We start from the raw sequence: 26,309 nt of genomic DNA, 5'->3' as shown, positions 1-26,309 counted from the left end.
TAGATGATGTGTTAATGAAAGGGCACGTCTGGCTTCAAATAAAACTTTACAAAAATAGCAGGTAGACTTGGATTTTGGATAGGGTGCCTTATTTCCTGACTCCTCATCTAAGGTAATAAATATCAATCCTTAAAAGTTGCAAGATCCAGAATTCCTAAATTCTTTCACTCACTTATGCTAACTGTACAAAACTTACTAAGGTAATTTAAAAAAGGAAAAAAATACATAATTTTTTCTTTTTTCTTTTTTTGCAGTACTGGGGATTGAACCTGTGGTCTCACACATGCCAGCAAGGGCTCTACCACTGGGCTACATCCCCAGTTTCCTTTTTTAAACTTTTAGACAGGGTATCCCTAAGTTGCCCACACTGGCATCACAATTGTGATCCTCCTGCCTCAGCCTCCTCAGTCTCTGGGATTACAGGCATGGGCCACCATCCTTGGTTAAAAAAAAAAAAAAAAAAAAAAAATACACACACACACACACACACACACAATTCTAATAGAATATTTTATACTTGATCTTTGAACAACCAGAAAAATTAATTAAATCATAGTAGCCGATTCTGGTTCACATAAGTTAATTAATAAGAACCACAAGATAACAAAAAAATCTAGGAAAAGTTAGTATGATATATTACTAAAATAGATCCCTATGTTGTTCTGCTTGTCTAGACCCTAGGAAAAAATAGGGCAGAAATAAATGGAAAGCAAATGACTGCCTGAGAGTTAATTAGGGTGGAAACAGATTCTAGAGTGTAACAAAAATTAGCTTATTTTTTCATCCTGTGGTGAGTCTAGGCCCTTAGGAAAGATAAATATTGCCAATACCAGGAATGAGTCAGGACTTTCTTCTTTGTCTTGTTGGTAGAGTTTATCCAAATCCTCTTCCTCATGTGTAATGAGGTCTTTTAAAGTTTCCAGCCGATCCCCAAAATCCTTCAACTGTGAGAGGACAAACTAGAAGGAGAGATTTTCATTATGAATAGTTTTTATGAGCATATCACAGTTAAGCACAGCCTTGGGGGCAGATAGAAGTTCAAGTTATTTTCAACCCCTGACAGCTCATTATTATCTGAAAAGTTCACAGATGACTAATCTGAAGACCTTAGATTTTCACCCGGTGTCTCTGATCTTCACAGATGGGCAGCTCACTTGTTAAGGGTAACACGTAGGGGAGAGCCAGCAAGAACTCTGTCCTCAGCCTGCTAGTTTTTACTTCCTGTTGCTACTGAGACTTGAGACTGGCGCTCCAGGACCTCTATGGAGCTCACAAACTAAGAGCTTTTCAGAAAGTGAATAAAGAATATAGTAACTGGCCATGCTTCCAGAAGCTACTTCTATGACTCAATTGCCCTACTAGGAAATCTAAATAAAACATCACATTTCCAACTAACATATTCCATTATGAGCTTCCCATGCCCATGTGATTGAAACCAGAATCACATGTGCTCGGGTGATTTCATTCTGCTGTTTCCATAACATGCTGTCCAAAAAGCACTCTTACTTCATAAAATACAAGGGATTGAGATTAGTACACCAATGTCCAAGACGGCAATTTGAATGGAAAAGTAAGATGAACCTCAAATTCATTTGCTTTCACAAGCAGCATCTTTTCCAAATAAACAGCTCTCTGGAGGGAATACAGTTGACCAGAAAGGAGCCCTGAAGCGCTGGACTCTGCAGGTTGTGGGAATCGGTTCAGGAGGATGGAATTTTCGAGAAAGGCTTCTTTTGTCTTCTGCACATCTTGCTGCAGCTCCTGGAGAAGAAAGAGGACTCACATTTCTCCCTCCTTTCACACAAGTCCCTAGCCCCTGCCGCTCCACCAACATTAAAAAACATCAAAATAATCTAGGAGAATTTTTGACTTGAACTTGTGGACTTACTAGCTTTTTGTTACTGTTTCTTTTAAATAGCTGAAAAAACTGAGCTCCCTTCAAATGATGTGTATCACTGGATGGTTCTGAAATTTGTCAGTTCACAGTTAAACTGACCACTGTCCAATAGAGTTGAGACTTCTAGTTTATGGAAGCTGTAGACCAACTAGGTAGACTTGTGTACTTATATTTATAATTATCTAACACTTCAGGGATCTGCTTGCATACCACTTCAAGAATCACTGTAATCTTGACCCCTGTCCTCAGACTTCTGATATAAATGGACTCATTTGTAGGGACTATAGAATCTGAATCAAGGTGATTTTAGGACTACATTTCGTGATGTTTTGTGTTTGAAATTTCAGGGTTTTTGTTTTGTTTTAAAACAACCAATCAGGTAGAAGTAGATTAGAAATACCAATCAGCTGGATTCTTGTCTCTTTAATAAACTGTCTGCTTTGTTTTGATTTGAACTCTAGCATCAGAAGATACAAAATACACCTGGTAACTAAGTTTAAAACTAAATAGTATTTGCTTTCTTGATATTTTTTAACTGTCATAGGAAAAACACCACAGAGATTATACTGCCCTTAAATATTGTCTAAATTTTTAAATTATATTTTTTATTTTTACAGACTGCATTTTGATTCATTGTACACAAATGGGGTACATCTTTTCGTTTCTATGGTTGTGCATGATATAGATTCATACCATCTCTGTAATCATACGTGTACATAGGGTAATGATGTCTGTCTCATTCCACCATTTTTCATACCCCCCTCTCATTTACCTCTATGTAATCACTATTGCCACAGAAAAGTCGCACTAACTCGGCACCAAGTCCATAATTATTTCTTAAACAAGAGATTCAAGAGATTCCTTGATGACCCCCCTCTGGTGAAACACTTTTACTTTTATCTCCGGCTTTGTATAAGGTTTTAGAGATTTAACTGCCAGAGTGAACAGGTAGACTCAGAACGAGGTGCTGTCAGGTCCCCCATCTGGCTGCTGCCTAAACCTCTGCTCTGAGCTGTCAGCTGGTCTGTTCCTCCCAAACCCACATTCCTCCTCACTGCATATCACACAACTTGCCAGCCTAGGCACCTGGTGTCTCAGGGCACATGTCCTGATGGATAGCTCTGAGGTCAGTCTCGTTTCAAGGTCAAGGCTATCCCTCACTGGCCCTGTCAGTTGGGCTGACTTGGCTTTGGTTCCCCATTGGGCTCTGCACCTACCTTTATGTCCTGCAGGGCCACTGGCAGGATCTCTGCCAGGTTGTTTCCAGACATGTTGATGTTTGCAAGTTGCTGAAACTTTGCTTCCTGCTGCTCCAGCCTTGCTGTGGCTTCCACATGAGCACTGCGATAAGCCTTCCAGAGCTGGAGCAGAGTCTGGGCCTCCTGCAACTGGTCGGCGAGATCTTGGTTTACCTGGGTCCACCTGTCAGTGCAATTCGACAACAGGATCCTCATTCCATCCTTTTTCTTGTAGCAAAAGTGTAACATACACACTTAACCAGCAAGTTAACAGTAGGTGGATAAGACACTGTTAAGTGTTTTTAAAATGAATGGCATCGCCATTATATAAACAGATATCCAAATTAGGAAATTTACTTGACTATAGTATTCAACAAAATTGACATTGGTGATTAGCAAGACATTTCTATGGTATTACATACCTCTTAGGCAAAGGGGGAGAAGGTACCAAACTGTATGCCTGACGAAGCTTCTCCACCTGGGAAACACTCCCAGTCCACAGAGAGTTTCTTTAAATAAGTCTTAAATTGTGTTTATGTCAAATAAGTTTATTTTCCAATTACCTAAATAAAATGTCACTTTTATAAAAATAAATGGGAATTGTTTTATTCCATATACAGTCTCTATCTTGCCTTTCTTTCCGTGCAACATTTAAAAATATGTTTTTCCATGTTATTAATAAAAAAAATCTAACTTTAAACAGCTGTACAAAACTTGTACATGCAGTGGTGACCTGGACTTCTTAAATAGCACCCATACTACCTTATGTTGAGGGTGGCCCTGTAACTCTATGTGGAGTCAAATATACATCTGTGCTCCTTCTTACTCCCCTTTTCCGATATGGACTGGATCAAGACCTGAGAACATCACTGCAGGGTGCAGAGTTGGGTTTCCCTTGTTCAATATTTGTTCAAAGTCGACTTTTTGGAGTGGAGAAGAACCCTCAAGGCAGCTTAACCTCTTTGTCTCCAGCACATTAGCTTTAAGCCAACTTTTGTATCTTATGCTCAAAACCAAAGTCTTGCAATTAATGAGGGCCATACTCCTTAGAAAAAGCTTCTATATCTTACAAGAAGCAGTTCATCAAAGAATTCTATCCAACCACAAAGAATTCCTTCCTTTTCACCATGAATGGTTTCTCCAACAGACACACCATTCTTTTTCCCAGCTGACAATGTTTATGGTGATGTCTGAAGGCCTCCTGCAGCCCAGCCAGCTGACCCACCTCTTAGTTTTTGCCTCTCCTTCTGGTGTTCCTGAGGTGGCTCCTGGTATTCAGTGCATGCTCTGTGGAAGTGGCCACACTGGGGCTGTAATTATGGCATCTTGAGACTGATGTTCAAACACCGCAGGAGGCACACGCCAGCCTGCATGAATCTAATTGTACCCGAACTAGATCATTTGAAGCAGAGGTCAGAATAATATGGAACCAGTCATCTCAGAGGACCAGGAAGACTTTACAAGGCCTTAGGTCTATCATTCTGATTGCATCTTAAAGTGTACCTTGTATGAGTGTCTTGGCATTTCTCTTCAATTATTTCAGCAACCGAGGGGCAGAAATCTTTAAGTCTGCCAATAACCGCCTGGAGTTTCTCCCAACTCCCTTCACGGCTCTCAGCTTCATCTTGAAGAGACTAAGAACAGAGAAGGAGGATCAGTTTCAGATGGCCTGGCCACCCCAAGGAAGACAGCACTTCTTGCTTCTCAATGCTACATAATGAGAGCAGACACACAAACTTTTTTTTTTGCAATACTGGGGCTGGAACCCAGGGCCGTGCCTGTCATAGGCAAGTGATATGCCACTTAAGTACAACCCCAGCCCCACAATAAAACTTTTAAATTGCAAAATAATATGGTCATGAAAAATAAAGGGAAATTCAACATACAGTTTGATAATGTCACTCTTTTGCTCACATGACTTACTTTAGAATTTAAAGGTATACTTTGTTTTTGTGGTACCTGGGGATTGCTTCCAGGGGCCCTCTACTGAGCTACATCCCCAACCCTTTTTATTTTTTGGTATATGGTTTTGCTAAGTTGCTGAGGCTGGCCTTGAACCCCAATAATCCTCCTGCCTCAACCTCCCTAATCCCTGGGATTACAGATGTGTACCACTATGCCTGACTTCAAGGTATACTTTATTTTTAAAATATATTTTTAAGTTGTACATGGACACAATACCTTTATTTTATTTATTTATATGTGGTGCTAAGAATTGAACCCAGTACCTCATGTGTGCCAGGTAAGCACTCTACCACTGAGCCATGACCCCAGTTCCTCAAGGTATACTTTTTTTTTTTCCAAGTTAATTGAAGAACTTTATTGGGGTTAAAACTATAACAAAGTTCATCCTAAAACATTTGGCAATGCAAAATTATTTAATTCAAGGAGTGTTTAAAAATTTGAATGCTAGAAATTATAAGCAATTTTCAAAAGCAGATGCAACATTCATGAAACTTTATACATCATTTGAACTAACAATTTATACTACTAGAACATGCTTCACATTCAAACATTCTTGTACCGTGATTTTTACATATTACATTGTTTAACACCATTTCTCATGATGACATGAATTTTATCTTGCATTTGCACCATTCTCTTTACATTTCTGATCTTTGTCTTCATTCTTTACATTATCCTTTCTGAGAATTAATGGATTTTATCCATTACTGTAGACAAGTCTCTGATTGTCTTATTCAGTTGGTTTTCAAATGGCAAATTCATGTTTTCTGAAACCTTTAGGTTTTCCTGTAACTGACTAAGGTTCAAGGTATACTTTTTTTGGGGGTAGTGGGTACCAGGGATTGAACTCAGGGGCACTCAACCACTGAGCCACATCCCCAGCCCTGTTTTGTATTTTATTTAGAGACAGGGTCTCACTGAGTTGCTTAGTGCCTTGCTTTTGCTGAGGCTGGTTTTGAACTCATGATCAGCCTCTGAGCCACTGGGATTACAGGCATGTGCCACTTGGCCAAGGTATACTTTTGATACTGCATTAACACAGTGTTTTGTGCTTCTCTATGGAGTGCACAAACCCACATGTGTCCTTTACTGTTCTTACTTCCATTTGGAATTTTCTGCCAGTAATGCACTGAGCCACACTCTGGCTAACTTACCTGAAGGTTCTGCACCTGGCAGCTCAAGGCCTCCAGTGATAAAACCATAGGCTTGCTGTGTTCCATGCAGTACCCAAATTTGATCACCAGCATGTTCACTTCATCATAGAGTTTATCGTACATCTTCCACTCCTGTAGCATCGACTGCATGGAGCCTTTGAGCTGACTGACCTATTTGAAAAGAGGAAACAGTACTCATTTAAAAAATCTTTGACAAGACATGGTCTCTTGACAGCCCCGGAAAAGGACAATGAGCAAGTAATAGAATCTGACTGCACAGTTCAGGTACACTGTATTAGTTTTCTGGCCTTGGGCAAATTATCTAACCCTATTGTTGGCTTCCTCATCCACAAAAGCATTAATAAATGAAAAAAAATCTGTGAAAATGTTGTAAAAACTGTAAAGCATTATATATAAAAGATGTTACCTGGCACTTAAATCTGATTATTGCAAAGTAATTACAAATTGGAGAGGAGCATGTTCTATCCAAAAAATGGAAAAGAGCAAAGTAGAACAAAAGGCAAAGTTGGGCACATTTTATCCATGGGTATGCTTTGATAATGAGGAAAGGAGTTGAGCATTTTGTTACCAATCAAAATGATTTTAGATACGACTGTGAATAAAGAACATAATAACAATATTACCCTATGTAAATTTATGATTACACAAATGGTATGCCTTCACTCCATGTACAGAGAAACAACATGTATCCCATTTGTTTTCAATAAAAAAAAAATCAACACATCAAAAGAAAAAAAAAAAGAACATAATAAAAGACAACCAAACTAAAGACTTCTTTAAACTTCTCCAAAGATACACATATGGTCAATAAGCACTTGAAAAGATGCTCAACATCCACAGTCTTCTGGGAAATGTAAATCAAGACCACAAGGAGATATCAATTTACATCTACTCTGATGGCTATGATCAAAAAGTCAGGTAACAACAGGTGAGGGCGTGGCAACACTGGAATCCTCATACATTGCTGGTGTGAATGTAAAAGGAGGTCGCCACTGTTAACAACCACAAAAGACAAACAGAAGCTGGGCATGGTGGTGCACACCTGTAACCCCAGCTACTTGGAAGGCTGAGGCAGGAGGATTGCAAGTTTGAAGCCAGTCTGGGCAACTCAGAATGACCCTGTCTCAAAATAGGGGGGGGGGCGGAAAGGGATGGGGGATCTGGGAATGTAGCTCAGTACTTGCCTAGCACATATAAGGCCTCACGTTCAATTCCCCAGTACCAACAACACAGTCAAATTACCACAAGACCTAATAATTGTATTTGTAGATACAGATTCAAGAGTACCAAAATCATACGTTCACATAAAAGCCTGTGCACAAATGTACCTGGCAGTAGGTTCATAAGAGCTAGAATGGAACTAACCCCAATATTCATCAACAGGTGAACAGATAAACTAAACGTGGTCTGTTCATATGGTGAAATATTCAGCCAAGAAAAGAAAAGAATTACTGATACAAACTACCATATCAATGAACTTGAAAACATGCTAGGGGCTGGGGGTGTAGCTGAGAGATGGAGCAATTCTTGGGAGGCTGGGGCCTGGGGCTTCTCAGCACACTCAAAGAGACAGGAAGGCAGGAAGGAAAAGCAGCAGACGAATGTACTAACTGGAGGAAGGCGTACACGAGGCCCACACATGGTACGGTGGTTTTTATATGAAATGTCCAGAATAGGTGAACAGGTAAGTTGTTGCCAGGGAGTGGGGGCAGGAATGAGAGACGGCTGGTGGACACAGGGTTTCCTTTTGAGGTAATGAAAATGTTCTGTATCAGTAGTCCTGGTTGCCTATGTGAGTGTACTAAACATACATTAAAAAGGCAAATTTTACAGTATATGAATCATATCTCCTTTTTTAAAAAGGGGTGGAGACGGGGCATGATCACTGCGTGGGCCTGAGGATGCCTTCCTGGTGGCTCAGTGCGTCGCACATCCCTGCATTTGGGTTCTCTGTTTTCCGTGTATCAGCTACAGGGGCACAGGTCGCACACAGTAACAGGGAGGCTTCTCAATCTGTGCTTCAAACAGGGACAGATAACTAACACACTGCTACACTAAAATGCTGGTTTTGTACTGGCAATCATGTGGGTTGACGGTCTTAAGAAGGGTAGGATGTCTCAGAAAAATACAAAAAACAAAACAAAACCCAATCATTTAGTTAAGAAAATAAAAGAAGCCAGCTGTGGTGGTCACACCTGTAATCCCAGTGGCTCGGGAGGATGAGGCAGGAGGATTGAGAGCTCAAAGCCAGCCTCAGTAATGGTGAGGCCCTAAGCAACTCAGTGAGACCCTGTCTCTAAATAAAATACAAAATAGGACTGGGGATGTGGCTTAGTGGTTGAGTGTCCCTGAGTTCAATCCCTGGTGCAAAAAAAAAAAAAAAAAAAAAAAAAAAAGAGAGAGGGGGTGGGATCCTCACCAGGGCACTTTTCTCTCAGAAGTTGGGACCTGCGTAGGTGGCAGGGATGATTACAAAAAAAATACAGTTGTCCAAGGTATCTGTGGGATGGTGATTCCAGGACATCTTCCCCCATCAGGAAACAAAATCTATGGATGCTCAAATCCCTTATGTAAAGGGATGGAGTATTTGCATGCGACCTTTGCACACCCTCCAGTACAATTTACACTATTTCTAGATTACTAACACAATGTAAATAGTTGTTTAGGAAATAATAGCAGGAAAAAGTCTGTACATGTTCAGTAAGATACAATTTTCCCCAAAATATTTTCAGTCTGCAGTTGGTGACTGTGTGGACGCAGAGCCCAGCCTGTCCTGTGTCATCCCGAGCCCACAGGGCACAGTTCTACAAGGACGGCCAGATGCATGCCGGGCAAGGTGCTCACAACTCCCACATATACAGATGGGGCAGCTTCTGGCACCCTCCCAGGTGCCCCTTTTAATACTACAACTTCATGGATAAGATATGGTGCATGTGGTTTGAGAGAAAAGAAGAAATTCATTAAGCAAAACTCACTACGGCAGAAAGAAGAGGGAGAACTGTTTTCAGAATGTGAAAACTGGGATTAGCCAGTAGAGTAGCATTTACTGAGCACTGATAGGCATTGCTACTGAGGTAAGAGGAAATGAGTAGTTCTTATCATGCCCACTCTATAGATCAGGCAACAAAGGCTTAGAGAAACAACCTTCCCAGGGATACAGACAAGGGTGCTACCAGGATCTCTTTCAGGCTCTGACCTCAGCGTCCTTGCTCTTAGCACAAGACTGTATTGACTCTGAATAGCTTACGGATGGATGATCTCAACTTATATCCTCTGTATTTTTAAAACAATACTGAGATATAATTAACACATCGCACAATTCACCTACTTAAAAAGTATAATCTCCATAACCAATTGTAGAACATTTTTCTTTCCTTTGGTTCTGGGGACTGAACACAGAGGAGCTTTAGCAGCGAGCAACATCCCTGCTTCTTTTTATTTTTTATTTTAAGAAACTAACCCTCATGCACAGTTCATGGGGATGTCAAATGGTGCAGCCTTGCAAGCATTGTGTCAAGTGAAAAAATTTGGTCACAACATAGGCAAATCTGTAGAGACAGACACAATGCTTGCCAGGCGCTCAATGCTGTAGAATACATTGATACTTCACTACTTCTTATAGCTGTGTATGCCACTGTATCAATATATCACATTTTATTTATACATTCATAGGTTGATGAACAATCAGTTATTTCCCCTCTATGGCCATTACAAATTACAGTTATGAATATTTGTGAACAAGTTTTTGTTTTAATTTCTTCTGAATTATCTAACTCTGGTGGAATTGCTGAACAGACAGCAATTATACCTAACTATTTAAGGAACTATCAGACTATTTTCCAAAGTAGCTGCACCATTTGACATCCCCGTGAGTTGTGCATGAGGGTTAGTTTCTTCCCATTTTTTCCAACACTTGGCTGTTGTCTTTGTTCTAGTTATCCTAGCAGATGTGAACTGGCATTTCATTGTGGTTCTGATTTTCATTTCCTTGATGGTTAATCTCATTAAGCATGTTTTCATATACTTATTGGCCATTTGTATTATGTTCTTTTTGTGGTACTGGGGACTGAACCCAGGGCTTTGTGCAAGCACTCTACCATTGAGCTACATCCCCAGTCCTTTTTAAAAAAAATTTAATTTTGAGATAAGGCCTTGGTAAGTTGCCCAGGCTAGCAATGAACTTGTAATTCTCCTGCCCCAATTTATCTATCCTTTCTTTGGTTGCTTATGCTTTTAATGTTATATCTAGAAAACCAGTCATGAGGTGGGTATAGTTTTGCATTTCTGTATGCCCAGATACTCCAGAGGCTGAGGCAGGAGGATCACAAATTTGAGACCAGCCTGGGCAAGTTAGTGAGACCCTGTCTCAATATAAAAAAATTAAAAAAAAAAAAAAAAAAAAAAGGGACTGAGGATGTAGTTCAGTGATAGAGCACCCCTAGATTCAATCCCCAATACTGGGGAAAAAGAAAAAGAAAACAGAAAAGATTTTTTTAAAAAGTCATGAAGATTGATACCTGTTCTAAAAGTTTTAGAGTGTTAGCTCTTACTATGTCCTTAATTCATTTTAAGTATGTGGTATGAATATGGGAGTCTAACTTTTTTCTTGTGCATGTGGGTATCTAGTTGTGCCAGTGCCTTTTTGAAGGTTTTTCCCACCACTGAATCATCTGGACATCCTTGTTAAAAAATATATCAGCGGACTGTACAGTGAGGTTTAATTCTGGACTTTCAATTCTATTACATTTATTTGTCTGTTCTTATAGCACTTTTTAAAAAATATTGTTTTAGTTGTAGGTGGACACATACCTTTTTATTTTGTTTTTCTGTGGTGCTGAGGATTGAACTCAGGGCTTCACGCATGCTAGGCAAGCGCTACCACTGAGCCACAAACCCAGCCCCTGATAGCGCTATTATCTGCATATTTTTCATATTACCTTATTTTATTTCCCCCTCCATATTTTCATATTGTAATCATAGTATTGTAATTATTCAAAGTATTGTATTGTTTCCTCCACTGCCTGTGAGATCTTTGAGGGCAGAATTTATTTATTTTCTTATCTTATTCCCGGTGGCGAGCCCTGTGACTTACACAAGGTTAAGTTTAACAGATGACTGAACAAACTCATCCCTATTTTCCTGCTGGAGCCCTGGGAAGGGAACCGGGTTGGAGGCCGCTTACAGATTTCATTCATACAGCTTTGTCCCAACTGAAAGTAAGTTTCAGTGGATGACAAATAACCCACACTGAGGACTGTGGGAGAAACATGGACACACCTGCAAGTGGTTAGGATTTGGAGATTCTCCCTCTCTTGCTGGGAAATGCAGGCAGCCATGTCTTGGAGTGGCCTGTTCTTTCTCTCTTTTGGTGCTCTCCACCCAGGGACTTTGACATGCCTTTTGTAAGATTACTAGGTGTCCTGGAGACTCTCCCTTTATTTTCACTCTTTACTACTGTGCTGTGTTTCTTCCCACCTCTAGAATTCTCCCTAAGTGGACCATGCTTCTAGCTTACAGAGGCTATATGACAAGATGAGTCTCTTCCTAGCTGCTCCTGTGTATCTGTCTGGGAAAAAATGCCAGATGCTCTGTTGGGCGTGGGGGATGGAGACATTTGTGTCTGCATGAGTACATCAGACAAAACAAAGATAGTCAAGTGGATTTCCTGCCTGTCAATGATGGAGCACTGGCTTTGCCTCAAATTATTCAGTATATGAAATGGGATTTGAAATGTTTTTCTCCATTTCAATATTTTTCTCAGAAATGTTTCACTTTTTAGTAGAGAGCATGTCTTCACAATTAAAGAACACTAACAACAACATATGAGGTATAGGAAGAGTATGTGGAGAGAAACAGCAGACTAAAAAGATCTAGCACCTGATGGATCACACTGTCCTGCTTTCGAAGCAGCTCGTCAATTCCAGATGCTGCATCTTCTAGCAATGGCGTTGCCCCACTCTCCAAAGTCAGGTAGCTTTGTCTCAGCTCTTCTAGTGCTTTGGATTTAATTGCAAGTTGATTTTCTATATCCTGGAAGGGCAAGAGGAGAAGGTTTTCAATGAACAATATACAAGAGAATAAGTTATAAAAGGAGATTAATCTTATCAAGTAAAAAAAAAAATGCCAGGAGTATATGATTACACAGCATTGTAGCAAAGATGTTTTAAACACAATACACTCCATTCAATTTTATATTCCATGGTTCTTTACGAGGGAGAGTCTAGGCAACAAGTCCTTATCATCATGGAAAGAGCCCAGGTGAGCAGGTCCTCATTGCACATCTGCCCTGGGCTGGTTTTTTGGACCCTGGCCAAGTCATCAGTCCCCCTAGTCTATTTTCTCATCTGCAAAAGAGTGATGCACCATGCTATGCACAGCTGAGAGAGCAGGTGCACCCCAAGCAGGAAGGTGCTTTCCAACACCAAGTATCATATAAGTGAAGGTCACAGATTTACTGGTAGTTCAGTCAGTAATAGTTTTAATATCTACTTGTGCCTCTTAGTCTATTAATTCACTCATAAAAGGTACCCCTGACCTTGCCAACTGTTTCACTTCTTTGTGAGTGTGTGTGTGTGTGTGTGTGTGTGTGTGCGTGCGTGCACCTGTGCACAGGCACACACCCTGGGGACTGAACCCAGAGTCTTGTGCAGGCTAAGCACATACTCTACCACTAGGCTACACCCAGCCGCTCGGTCCACTCTTCACAAACATAATTCCAGAAACTGACAGTTAGCCCTCTACTGCAAAGAAGGCCGTGGAGCCAACAGTCTAAAAACAGCTGAAGCGGGCCAGCAGCGAGCCTGTCACTCTTCCCAGAGGAAGGATGGATGGAGGTCTCATGCACCCCTCTCAGGACTGGGATTAAAGCCCAATTTGGAAAAAGTTTAAACTTTCTATTTATTATTATCAGAGAATTACAAACTTGTTCTAGAACATCTGGAAAATACAAAAGTTTTTTGGCATTTAGGTCTTATTCTGAGTTCCTTCAAAATCTCCAAATGTGCAAATTTGGGATGCACATGGGCTCACTTTGCACTTAGTGTTGTCCTGGATTTCCACCCAGGGACGTGTGGTTTGAATGCATGGCCTCCCTTTAGTGACGCTTCAAGTTTCTTCTCTTGAAGCCTGTTTTTAGCAAGAAATACAGCTTAATCAAATTTTAATCCTTCAAAAGAATCACTGGGTGGGTCCATAAGGAAAAAGGAACCTGAGCTTCTGGCAGGCAATGGATGCTGGGCAGGCGGCTGTGTTTGTACCCTGGTGAGGGATTAGTGCCTCGGACTAGCCTTACAGTGTGGTACAAAATACAGCCCCCGCAAAGCTGCCACCTGCCAGGAGCCTTAGCTTACTCTTGAAACACTGAACTCACAAACTTTTTTTCAGTACCAGCAACTGAACCCAGGGGCATTCAACCACCGAGTCATATCCCCAGGTCTTTTTTTATTTTGAGACAGAGTCTTGTTAAGTTGCTTAGGGCCTCTGGAAGGGCTGAGGCTGGCTTTGAACTTGCAATCCTCTGGCCTCAGTCTCTGTGCTGCCTTTTTTTTTTTTTTAATCACACACTTTAGATCAGTAAATGTCAGGAGTCTCATGTCCTAAAAAGTAGAAAAAAGAAGGAGAAAAACCTGTTCCATAAGAAACTGATTACCATGGTTGGGAGTGGGACTGGAAGACGAGAAGCCAGAGTGAGAGGAAAGTTCCACTGTGTGACCCTCTTCTCTTCTTCACTTAGAGCCCCCTGGATATACGACACCTTACTAGAACAGCTCACTGTGACGACAACTTCTACCAGTGCAGCACCGAGTGACTGCTACCGCACAGGCGTGCTCTCAGGCATTCTGCTTAGGGACTGGTTGTGAAAGCACCCAGCAACCCACGCGGCTCTTCTGAAACAGCCTTTGCCAGCGAGGCTCACTGAGCCAGGACCTCTATCTTTGCCAGCCTCACCTATCACCAAGCATCCTTCATCACCAACGCGGACCTAACTTCTTTCTTAGCAAAGTTACAGCTCAAAAGATGTTTAAAATACCAACTTGCTCTCCTCCTTAAAAGCTCAACTGGGAGGATTTTGTAAAAACATTTACTTTTGCTACTAAGTTGTTGTATTTCTCCATAAGTTGATGAAAAGCAGTACTACTTAGTAGAGTTAGAGGGAAAAAACAGAGACACACAAAAAATACCAGAAGGGTAGTATAAACAATAACCGTGGGCTGGGGAGATAGCTCAGCTGGTAGAGTGCTTGCCTCACAAGCACAAAGCCCTGAGTTCAATCCCCAGTACCACACACACACACACACACAAAAACAAAAACAAAAACAATAACCGTGGCAACAATAGCACATAAACAAACACACACAACCATTTTTGTTTATTTTTCTCCTGTGAATAATCTGGATTTAGCCCAGTGGTTCTGTGATCTGACCTTGCAACACAGAGGCCTACCAGACCTTTCAAGTTTGCCAGCTCCCCTTTCACTGGTAAATAAATCCGTTTTACTTTTTAAGTCGTAACCTGCTATGCACAAAATAGGGTGGCATAAAAAAATCCTCTGCTAATTATGAAGATTCACTAGAATTTACAAGTCCAGTCATGCTTGCATCTGTTCTTGGAGAATTGGTGTTCATTTTTTGAAATGTCTAAATTCCTTTGAAATGACCACAAATGAACTTTCGTGAGCTGTGGGTACTTATGGTACAGCAGTATCAAACTTGAGGGATTAATAATCTTATCTCAGACTAGTCAACTATACAGTTTTCCTTGCTAATATAATATGCCAAACCTATGGCCGCTTCCTATTCATCTAGAACTTTTAGAAGCCCTTCAGAATGTTTCAAGTCAACACTGTCTTTTTTTAAAAAATATTTTTATTAGTTGTGGATGAACCTTTATTTATTTCTATGCGGGACTGAGAATCAAACCCAGTGCCTCACACATGTCAGGCAAGTGCTCCACCACTGAGCCACAACCCCAGCTCACTAACTGTCCTAACGCTTCATAAAATACCATTCTAAGTTTTGTGGAGTAAAGCCACTTCAGCAACAAGCTTCCTGAACTGAAAGATTCTACTGTGGGATCAGTCATGAAATCATCATCATTTTATTTCCTATAATCAATGAGTAGTGAAGAAAAGTGAAAATGACATTTGCACAAAGTACACTTTTAGGTCTACTAATAGATGTGCTCAAGTAACTCCTAAGCACCTATGAGTTTCCCAGACAGCAACAGACTTAATAGGCGTGCTGATGAGCAAGTCTGCCCTGAGAAACCCCAGGCTAGTGGAGGACGGACAAGTAGACAGAGGAGTTCAGTACAGCCTCAGACACGGTGCTGCAGCAGGCTGGGAAGCCGATTTTATTAATGTATTCCCATCTCTGCCTTATTTTACATTTATTTATTTTATAAAGATGCACCTAAAAAAGCAAGGTAAAAAAATTAAAACAGGGAAACACAAGCTAATGGAAAGGGTGGGGGCTCGTGGGATGGTAAATAATTGGTGGGTACAAGGTGAGGTCAGGGTGTTTGGGCTGAGTTCTGACAAAGACAGAAGAGAACTTGTGCTGGGATGGTGGTGGGAGTGTCCAGATCCTACAGTCAGCTGCAACAGGGCTGAGGCCAGAGCTGCCCACAGTTCAATGCCATATTCAGGTGGGGACTGACAAGGGATGATGCCACCAGGCACACATGCAAATTACATGTAAGGGAAACCATTTCCGGTGCAACCAATTACAACCAGATATGCACACTCCAGGTGGTAGGCGAGCACTTGAATTAGGAAACCCTCACTTCAGAGGGGGCCACCACAGTGTTTCTGAGTTCCACGTCTCAATCAACATGAGTCATTTTGCCAAGAAGCATGGTGAGTGTTAGAAATGCTTTTTATTGGTAAAATTAATGGTTATTAAATAGCATGATAATATTATAAATGGGTTCTCATTGGTTACAATTATATATGCCAAGGTAGGTGGATTGCCTAAACTACCGTGGACACAATTCTCACCCTTACTGGAACAGAACATAGCAACTGCATGTAGCCTGTTCCCTTTGCCCTGAGTGACAATCCCTGTGTGGTTCTGTACCTAGCCTACCTCCAAGGTCCTGGTTGCTGATGCTGACCATACAGATATCAGATTCTTGCTTCGGGGAATGCGGACATGTCACTTTGAGCAAGCTTGGGTGCCATAGGGCAGAGAGAGGCGGACTTCCTGGAATGTGCAGTTGCATGAACTGCCTTCATTTCTCACCAATAAATATTATTACAAATGGTGGAATTTAGCCTGTGTTTTCCCAGGGCAGAGGATCAGACCCAGGGGCTCGTGCAGGTTAGCCAGTGTTCTACTACGGAGTTGCCCCCCACAGCCCTGCGGTTTACTTAATTACAACCTGGTGGTGAGGTTGGGGACAGAAGAGATAAACTTAACACAAACTTGTTCAGTGGTGAGTGTTATCAAAACAAAACAAGACGACTAAGAATTGTGGAAGGCTTGCTTATTGTTAGGTCTATCAGGTGAGGAGGGAAGGTCAGAGAGTGGCCAGAATTCCACCTGAAAACATTTGAACTTCATTCTATGGGTGATAATGGAGCCAAAGAAGGACTTTTCAGTGGGGCACTGCTGCGGCCTTTTGCATCTCAGAAGTATGGCTCCCCCTTGGTATGAAGAATGAGTTAAGAGAAAAGCAGAAGAGATTGATGCTGCAGACCAATCTGGATGGAGGTGGACTGACCAGATACTAGAGGTAATCTGGGAGGACCTAATGAGTTACCAGAAAGACGGGCAAGGACGAGAGCTGCTGCTGGGCTTCTGGAAAGGATGACCAGCAGCAAGCTGAGGAACATAAGCTTCCCGTGAAGGAAAGGTGTGGAATCCAAGGCGGCTACGGAAGGCTAATGTGGAGAGGTGGGTAGAGTAGCGAACAGGACTAAGATAGCTTGGAAAGGCCTCCTAGGGTGTCCCCTGCCCTCATTTTGCATTCAGTCCCATCCTGTAACCTTCTCAGAATGGGGGTCTGACCCAACTTTCCGGCCGTGCTATTACAGAGTAGGTGCAGAAGCAGCAGAGGGTGTGCTATCCGTAGCCATGGCAACAGCGGAATGGGGAGTGCCCCAACAGGGTGGTGCTCAGGGAGACAAGTCCCCACTGGGGAGAGGGCCCCTCAAGGGCTACGTGACCTGGCAGACAGACAAAACCCTCACACCCAAATGTGACTCAGACACTGGTTCCAAGGACAAGTAGTCCTTTTAAGACCCAAGACACAATAGGTAGAAGAAAATTTTCTTCTGATGAAACACAGAATAAAATACTAATAATATTGGAAAAGTCAGAGTAATTCTGCCAATATTGGACAAAATAAAAACCACAAAAATTGAAAAAAGGGCACCTAGATCAAAATTCTCTGTCAATTTATCACACTCCACCCCCACTTAGGAGTAATATTCAAACCTCTTAAAAAGAAGTAAGAACCATGAAAGTACCTTCTGATGATTTAAAAAAAAATGGTACTTTGCTATTATGTAAAACCCACCAATAATGATCTAATTTATGTAAGAAAGGAAGTCATGCCATACACACAATGGCAGTCCCATAGAGCCCGGCGTGTGGGAGGCTAACCCATCTGGGTTTGCATAAGTGCGCTGTGTTACTAAGCACACGCTGCACAGAAGAATCTGCTCGCATGCCTCTCTCAGAAAGCACGCCTGTCACTAAGCAACGCACGACTGTAAACACAGGAGCTGTCCAGAGAGGACAGCACAGTCTTTCGGGGGCAAGCTCGGGAAGCCCAACCCTGCCAAGAGGGAGGACGCGCTGCACCTCCTTACCTGACAGTCCAGGAGCACCTTCTCGATGGAGATCACGCTTTCTGGTTTTTGTAAAGTTTTCAGTTTCTCTTCTTGTGCTTCCAACCAGTTTTTCAAAATCTGCATTTTGTTTTCATTCTCAGTGATACTTTCCAAAAATTGTTCTAAATGTTGTATCTATAAATGATAAAGTTATTATAAAAGAATCTTATTTTTAACCCCATGCTTAAAGTTGATAGGGTATTTTAAGAGGACATTTTTTCTTCTTCTCAAATTTCTGTTAATTCACATAATATGATGTATGAATAATTTTTGAATAAATATTCAAAAGTCAGGAAATTGGATTAAATTCCTCTTTTAAAAATTTCATATTTTAAGTGAAAGCTAATCTGTGGAGACAAGTGGCTGTTTTGGAGTTTCAAAACAACTACACAAAATAAAATCATGTTGCTAACATTCAAAATTTTTGTTTGCATTTTCTTATTATATAAACTGCTTACTGTAATTTTCTTTCTCTGGAGTCTCTTAGAGTTGCTTAAAAATTTCTACCTATATCAACAATATCACAATTCGACACTGTGATAAAAAAAAATCAGTTTTTACTTTATTTAAGAGTTTTTATTGGTGCATTAAAATTATATATAACAGTGGGTTTTGTTGTTACATATTCATATGTGCACATGATAGAACAATGTAATTTGGTACCCAGTACCTCCTCTTTCAATAATAATCTTCTTTTTATCCTGTTTTGCAGTCCTGGGGATTGAACATAGGGGACTTTACCATTGAGTTACATCCCCAGCCCTTTTTATTTATTATTTTGAGACAGGGTCTCATTAAGTTGCTGGCTTCAAATTTGTGATCCTCTTGCCTCAGCAAGAGGGAGTACAGGCATATGCCAATGTGCCTGGCAATAATCAGTTTAAAATTTTGTGATTCTTCTCATTTGTAATATTCAAAATTTTTTATTTTGTTGTTGTTGGTGGCACTAGGGATTGAACCTAGGGAGGCTCTACCACTGAGCTATACCCCCAGCACTTTTTATTTTTATTTTGAAATAGGGTCTCACTAAATTGCTGAGGCTGGCCTCAAATTTGCGATCCTCCTGCCTCAGCCTCCCAAGATGCTGGGATTACAGATGTGTGCTGCTGCACACAGCTTAATACTCACATTTTTTATTAGGTTTTTTATTAGGCTTTAATCACAGTATATATGAAGTTTCATACTGCTTTTTCTATATGTTGCTAAGTCCCTATTGTGTGATGACATATGCTAATATTAGTTTTAAAAGGCTGCTGAGTATTTTATCAAATGAACTTAGTATCATTTGATTAATTATTCCTCTAGAGTTTGAAATTAAGGCATTTTGCATTTCTGCAAATATAAATGTTTAACACTTAGTGTGCACCTTTTCTTTTTTTGAAGAACTATCTACTTTATATAAATAGATAAGAGCTATATTGCTGGGTTAAGAGAAGAGATGGTTTTTATAGTTCTTTAAAATTTCCCAAGGCTTTCCAAAAGAGTAATGAAGTCATTCAAGTATCAGCAATTTATGAATGTTCACTTGGGCTTTTATTCTGTTTTATTAACATTTTCTAAGACAGGCACAGTGGCGCACATCTATAGTTCCAGGTACTCAGGAAGTTGAGGCAGGAGGATTGCAAGTTTGAGGCCAGCCTTAGCAAATTAGCAAGACCCTGACTCAAACTAAAAAATAGAAGGGCAGGGGATGCACTTCAGTGTTACACGGCCCCTGAGCTCAATCCCCAGCACCAAAACAAAAAACAAAACAAATTTTCTAATTTAATAAGTGTATGTTACATAATTTTTATTTTGAATATCTGATAATCAAAGTTGATATATTTCTGTTTATCTGCTAACCATCCTGTTTTGTGAACTGTATGCTCATGTTCTCTGTCCATTCTTGTACTTGAATCTTAATTGCATAAAAATCTATTTGTATTCATTCTCTATAAAGAAAAGAGATCAATCGTTTGTCACTACAAACATATGTACATATATTTATATATATTATTTATGTATATATACATATTAAATATTTTTCAGGAATAAGTTTTCTTCATCTTTTCAAGAATCATGTAGTACAGCTGGGGTCGTAGCTCAGTGGCAGAGCACTTGCTCTGGGTTCAATTCTCAGCACCACATATAAATAAATGAATAAAATAAAGGTACTATGTCCATTATGACTAAATATATTAAAAAAAGAAGAAGAAGAAGAAAAGAATCAAGGAGTAAAAAAACTATCCAAAGTCAGAGGCATATTTTTCCTTTTCATAATCTTTTCAAGGCTGAAATAACTTTGTGTCCCTTTTGAACATCTGTTTTCACAGAAAATGTCAAATTCTCTGACCTTTTAGTAGCCTGACATAATATTGACACCTTTTTAAACAAAAATTCTCCTCTTCACTGCCTAACTCAATTTCCCACTGAGAAATTGCAACAGCAACATAAGAATTATTTTCCTATTCTGTTAAATGCACCCATAGAGGATGCTAAGACATAAGATTTATAAAGGGGCTATGATTATTAGGTTCAACTGTAAACTGACTATCTTGGTCCTTTTTATTTATTATTTTGAGACAGCGTCTCACTAAGTTGCTTAGGACCTCACTAAATTACTGAGATTGGCTTTGAACTTGAGATCCTCCTGCCTCAACCTCCTGAGTCGCTGGGGTCACAGGATATGCCACCGTGCCTGGCCTGAATGTCTTTTTAAATTTTTTGGAACATGGTGTTTTACAAAGGACAAAATGTCATCCGACTGTGACCCTGGGGTGCACCTTTCTATTCAGGGTTCCATGCACTCGGTGCCACTGGCGGTTCATCTCCCCCAGGTGCTCTGCAAACTCCGTCCGTTCATAGCGCTTGCTTTCTACATCACAGGTGCTTAACTGAAGTAAGGACTGGTTTACAAAGTCAACGATCCACTGTTTATAGTCCATTTCCATTCTGAACTCCTAAAACACACAAACAAGTGAAATTAAACACTCAAAGCCTGAATGGAACTCCATTCGATGAACTGGTTTCCCCTTGGCTGTACTCTAGGGGGCGCCAAGCTCCCATTCATTAATTCAGGGCGCCATTGTCAGGAGTTACCTTCTACCCTCCCCAAGTCCCATCAGGAGGCTGCTTTGAGTGGGGATTCTTCTTGGGGATGACACATCCCTGGGAACAGAGAGACTCCCTGCTTTCAAACTGTGACTGGAAAGTCCAAGGAAGCATTGTATATGGTAGCTGCTGTCCTCAGAATGTGTGTCTGGTCCCTGGATTCTTGTAAAAGAATACCGTAGAGCTACACTGGATTATGGGTTACCCTGAAGGCTCATGGAGATAATAGGATGGAAAACAGAAGTTAAAGCTTTCCCAGAAAACCAGAAAACCTTTAAGGAACTTTTGTCAATTTAAGCTGCTTCTCTGTTTCCTGGGTGACAGTCTCTGCCTCCCAGGGTGGTTTGAATGACTTCGTATTCTATAGTGGTCCTAAACCCACCTAAGGGCCAACCAGGATCCTGTCAAGTCTGCCATTTGTTGGGTTTTACCCAGGGAAATTCTAGCATATCCTATGGAGAGAATCCAGGGGGTAATCACATGGTATGGGCTAGCCCTTTTATAGACTCTACTACCCACTGAAATTTAGGAAGTGATGATATAAAAACATATTCTGTTAATATACTTGGTGATCAAGCCATTCATCTTCTGCCTATCAGAAACTTGCAAGGTCTTTCAAAGTAATGGCCAGCCTTGTCATTCATCTCTGCATTCCTAGTGATTAGCACACGTTGCCTGGCACAAAATAATGTACCGTCTTTTTTGTGGGTGTGAGAGAAAAATTTAATGGCTGTTGCAAAAAACATCTGTATGAAGTAGAAACTGGTTTCAATAACATTAGTGGAGATTATATTCTAGAATGTAGTGGAGGTAACTGGATGTAAAATTGTGGCAACAATTTAACAGAACAGTCCCAGACGGTTAGGCTGAGGCCAAAAGCCTTGTCTGTGGGGAATTTGGGAAGATACCTGCAGAAATGGTACCCTGTAGATAAAGCAAACTGAATTGTCTGGACAAGTGTTGTGAAGTTTCATGTAGTACAATGTTTTTTCTACATGCACTTCAATTTCACAGCAAGAATGGCCCGAACACCTGAACACAGAGGAGGGTATTCATGCAAGATGTCTTGCTCCTGATACAATAAAGCACACACTTCAAAATGATGACACAATCATTGTATCATTATATCTAGGGCCTTCTGCAATTACAAGGATGTGGTTATGGACAGAGTGGCCTTGGTATGGACATCCAGAAAGCAGTCACCACCTTCTATGGGTGTTCTCTTTTTGCATTTTTTTTCTTCATTTTTCTTAATTCTGCTGTTGTTGCTGCTGCTTAGCAAAACTGGTAAAAACAAAACTGTAATCACTGAACATAGCACTCTGGCAATCAAGACTTAAAAACCTTCAATCTTCTGAGGTGAAGAAAGCACGGTGAGAAATTTAGAACTCTGATTAACAAACAAGGCAGTCATAATTTTTCCTGGCTTGAAGATCTCCACAATTTTCCTGATAGGTCATGGTAAGAGGGCTGACTTAAGTTTGTTTCAAAGCTAACGTAAGAAACTTCTCGTTCTGGAGTGATGTGAATTGTCCAATAAGTTCCATCCGATTTCATTCCATCCACTGAATACCCACAAGGATGGAACAGTGTGGCAGCAATGACAGAACCTGGTGTCAATCAGGTCACAAATTCTACTCTCCTGAGTGACATTCTTTGCACTAACACCATCTTTCATGTAGAACTGGTCCATAACCAATGGGTCAAGCTCACTCATCAAAATTTCTAGTTGGTTTATTACCCAACTCTGGGAAATCCAGAGTATACAAGAATCAAATAACCAGAATTCATACCATCCCATACAATATGTGGCTCCAGTTGGGAAAATTGTGTTAAGAACTCTATTTCTTCCTGGAAATTCTGGTGTGGGTATCCTTGGTGAGATGGCTTCATGAAGGGGCTGGGGATATAGATATAACTCAGTTGGTAGAGTGCTTGCCTGGCATGCACAAGGCCCTGGGTTCAATCCCCAGCACCACAAAAACAAAAGAAAGAAAGAAAAAAGAAAGAGAAGGCTTCATGAAATTCTTACAAGAATAAAAGAAGTTTTGAATTGAGTCAAACCCACTGTAATTCCTAGCAAGCTTCAACAGGGGAACCAGTGCTTTCCAAAAGCATGGAAACCATGTCTTCAAATGAAACATCTCTTGGAGACAAACATGATACTCTTACTGAGTTCATGAGCTTCCTGCTTGCCAGTTTTAAATTACATTTATGGCTGAACATTGCACATCTTCAAAAGTACATCACACTCAGATCTTGGGAAAGTGTCAAGATCTCAAGACCCTTGGCTTGCCTCGGGTTGCTGCCAGGAGCACCAAACCTCCAACAGCTTCTTGGTCCCTTGGAAAAAACTGTGTGGAGATGGCAAACAACCAACCACAGAAAATCAACTAAATTAAATCTCTTCTCCTGCTGCTGTGGATTGTTCCCACTGTTACTTAAGTTCAGGTTCCTTTTTTTGCTATAATGTTATATTAAATTTTTTAAAAAACCTGATTAATAAAAATTTCTCAGCTTATGTATGTGTATGTGTGAGAGAGTCCAAGTTGAACGAAAGTCTGTTAGAAATAGAGGCAGATAGAGTTCAGGCTCTTGTAATCTGCTGCTTTCCTGTTGAAGAGAGCAGAGTGAGCGCTAGCTAATATCACTGGCCATACTGTGTAAACCTCATGGGCCTTCTTTAAATGTTAATTAAATCTACGTGAAAGAAGTATCCCAGAGAGGGCCACATTCATATCTGTTTGCAGAAGGATATCAACTTTTCCTTCCTCATTCTCTTGCTGACAGAATATTCATAAACACCTCTGGAGTACAGCTGTTGGGCTAGGTGTGCTACTTTTTTTATTCCATTCTTTTTAAAAAAATTTTTAAATTTGTTCTAATTAGTTATACATGACAGTAGAGTGCATATATGCATTTTGAAAAATCATACATAAATGGAGTATAATTTCTTATTTTTCTGATTGTACATATTGTAGGATCACATTGGTCATGCAGTCATATACATACATGAGGTAATAATGTCTGTTTCACTCCACTATCCTTTCGGCTGGATAAAGAAAATGTGATATATATATCCAATAGAATATTACTCAGCTTTAAAGAAGAATGAAATTATGGCATTTTCTGGTAAATGGATGGAGTTGGAGAATATCATGCTAAGCGAAATAAGCCAAACCCAAAAACCAAAGGCTGAATGTTTTCTCTCACATGCAGATGCTAGTTCACAATTTGGGGGTGGTTGGTGCTAGGGAAGAACAGAGTTACTTTAGATTAGGTGTGTTATTTTTGGGAGGTGAAGGACAGCTTCTGCTCTTGAGAAGCTCAGTCAATGTGGGGAGGCAGGTGAATACATAAATGATGAACATGTGATAAAAACTAGAGAGTATTACGGAGAGCATCATTAATTCAGCACTGTCCCCTAATCCGGCAGGGAGAGCCAGTGTGGTTTGCCCATGAGGAGAACCTTGAGCTGGCTCTTGCAGGATGACTTACAGAACAGCAAAGAGTGGGCAGTGGCAATCCAGGACAGAGGTACAGCATGTTGACTGAGGAGGTAAAGGAGGACCTGAGTCCATTAAAAAACTCGAATGGTCCTACTGTGATCAGAGCTGTAAAGGAATGAAGGTGAAAGAAAAGCAAGCGGACTTCCTCATCAATCTAGAATCATTTACCGCCCTATTCTCTACTCCCAAAATTAGTGTCCCTTCATTATATCCCACATGGCTCTTGGTTCAGAGTTTCCCCTCCAAGCGATTTGACTTCTTATTTAATGAAAAGACTTTGGCTCCTCTTTTATAATTACCTTGAGCTTCTGAAGAAGATTTTTCATTTGAGACTCAGAACTAGGTGAGTGCACAGAGTCTCTGTCTGCAGCCTGGTGCTCCACGCTGTTCATCCAGCTAATCATTTCTGTGATGGCTTTACGAGATGGCAATTTTTCCATCTGAAGCTGCAAGGACAAAATGATTTCCATTTAATTACCTACATTAACAAAATGAATCAGGGCATCGCTAAAGAAGGTATCTGGTTTGATATAAGGTCTTGCTATATAATTATGCAGGTTACTCACAAAAAACTAACCTAGCATTCAAGCTTAGAAAAAGTGACCCCCAAACAATGATAAAGACCTTCACATAAACTAACAGAGTGGCACAGATAAACTGAGAAATAAAGTAATTAAGCCCGATTTCTCTGTGAAGAAAGATCCCATTGGAGGACAATCCAGTAATTAAGACCTATATTCAGTGGTGCCAGAGAAAAATAGGTAATGTCAATGAAAATTATTGAGTCAGAAAAATAATTTAGAAAGAGTTGTGAGCTAACAAGTGAATGTTAATTCAAATGCTGGGTGTTTAACACTCACCTGGTGAAGTTTTTCTTGAATATCAGGAAGCTGAGTTATGAGCATTGTCCACTTTTGCTCAAACTGTGCTAAGGAAGCTCTCAGTGTGGCCGTGTCGGCTTCTTTTAGGTGCAAAAGTTGGTTTCCGGTGCTTAAAACTGCAGTCTTCAGGGAGGACTTCCCGTCCACCTCCTTGGAAAATTCCTAAGGAAACAGTTATAAAGATCAGAAACTTCTAAAACTTAAAAACAGTCAGAGCAACTGTTTAGAGTGCACAAACAAACAGAATCAACATTTGAATGTGCGCGCGTGCGCACACACACAGCTTTACCCACCAAGGACGGGCACTACTCCAAACGTTAGACACACACTGGAGAATGACAGAGGTGGAAATCCTGCCCCTCTAGACACTTAGAACCTAGTGGATTCTTATTTTTAAAAATAGACAACTCATTTCAGTTTCAGGAGAAACTAGGAAACCCTATTTCAAGTTCATATTACGTGAACTACTTGCAATGAATTTTTAACCAAAATATTTTGAAATCTTTCCCATGTATAGTCCCAAGTATTTTAAAAAATATTTACATTTTAATACCAAAGAGTAACCATAGCTACAAAATAAAAAAATTTTAAAAAAAGGAAAAAAAAAGGGTTAAGATTAAGGGGTCTCATGAGTGCATTTTATGTTACAAAAGTAATCCGCTTTTCCAGAAAAACCCCAAAACCATAGAACAAAATCTTTTTAGTAGAAATGCCAATT

The 26,309-nt window shown here is 40.4% G+C and overlaps 1 protein-coding gene and 1 pseudogene across 4 annotated transcripts in view; both read right to left on the bottom strand.

The window, feature by feature from the left end:
- Syne2 (spectrin repeat containing nuclear envelope protein 2) overlaps positions 1-26,309 on the bottom strand; it is a 319,905-nt gene that overhangs the window by 53,987 nt on the left and 239,609 nt on the right. For all 4 annotated transcript variants that reach the window (XM_047541762.1, XM_047541761.1, XM_047541763.1 and 1 more), the window contains 10 exons: positions 25,571-25,753; positions 25,010-25,156; positions 20,874-21,050; positions 18,091-18,246; positions 12,153-12,305; positions 6,255-6,425; positions 4,639-4,769; positions 3,115-3,319; positions 1,582-1,761; positions 831-959 (listed from right to left, as the gene is read on the bottom strand). In XM_047541762.1, the coding sequence (XP_047397718.1) occupies positions 831-959; positions 1,582-1,761; positions 3,115-3,319; positions 4,639-4,769; positions 6,255-6,425; positions 12,153-12,305; positions 18,091-18,246; positions 20,874-21,050; positions 25,010-25,156; positions 25,571-25,753 (1,632 nt within the window). The remainder of the gene's footprint in view (positions 1-830; positions 960-1,581; positions 1,762-3,114; positions 3,320-4,638; positions 4,770-6,254; positions 6,426-12,152; positions 12,306-18,090; positions 18,247-20,873; positions 21,051-25,009; positions 25,157-25,570; positions 25,754-26,309) is intronic.
- LOC124977870 (S-adenosylmethionine decarboxylase proenzyme-like) lies at positions 22,452-26,144 on the bottom strand (annotated as a pseudogene).

This window comes from Sciurus carolinensis, chromosome 2 (assembly GCF_902686445.1).
Source record: "Sciurus carolinensis chromosome 2, mSciCar1.2, whole genome shotgun sequence".
NCBI classification, from domain to species: Eukaryota; Metazoa; Chordata; class Mammalia; order Rodentia; family Sciuridae; genus Sciurus; species Sciurus carolinensis.
This window is presented reverse-complemented; position numbering and strand designations above follow the sequence as displayed.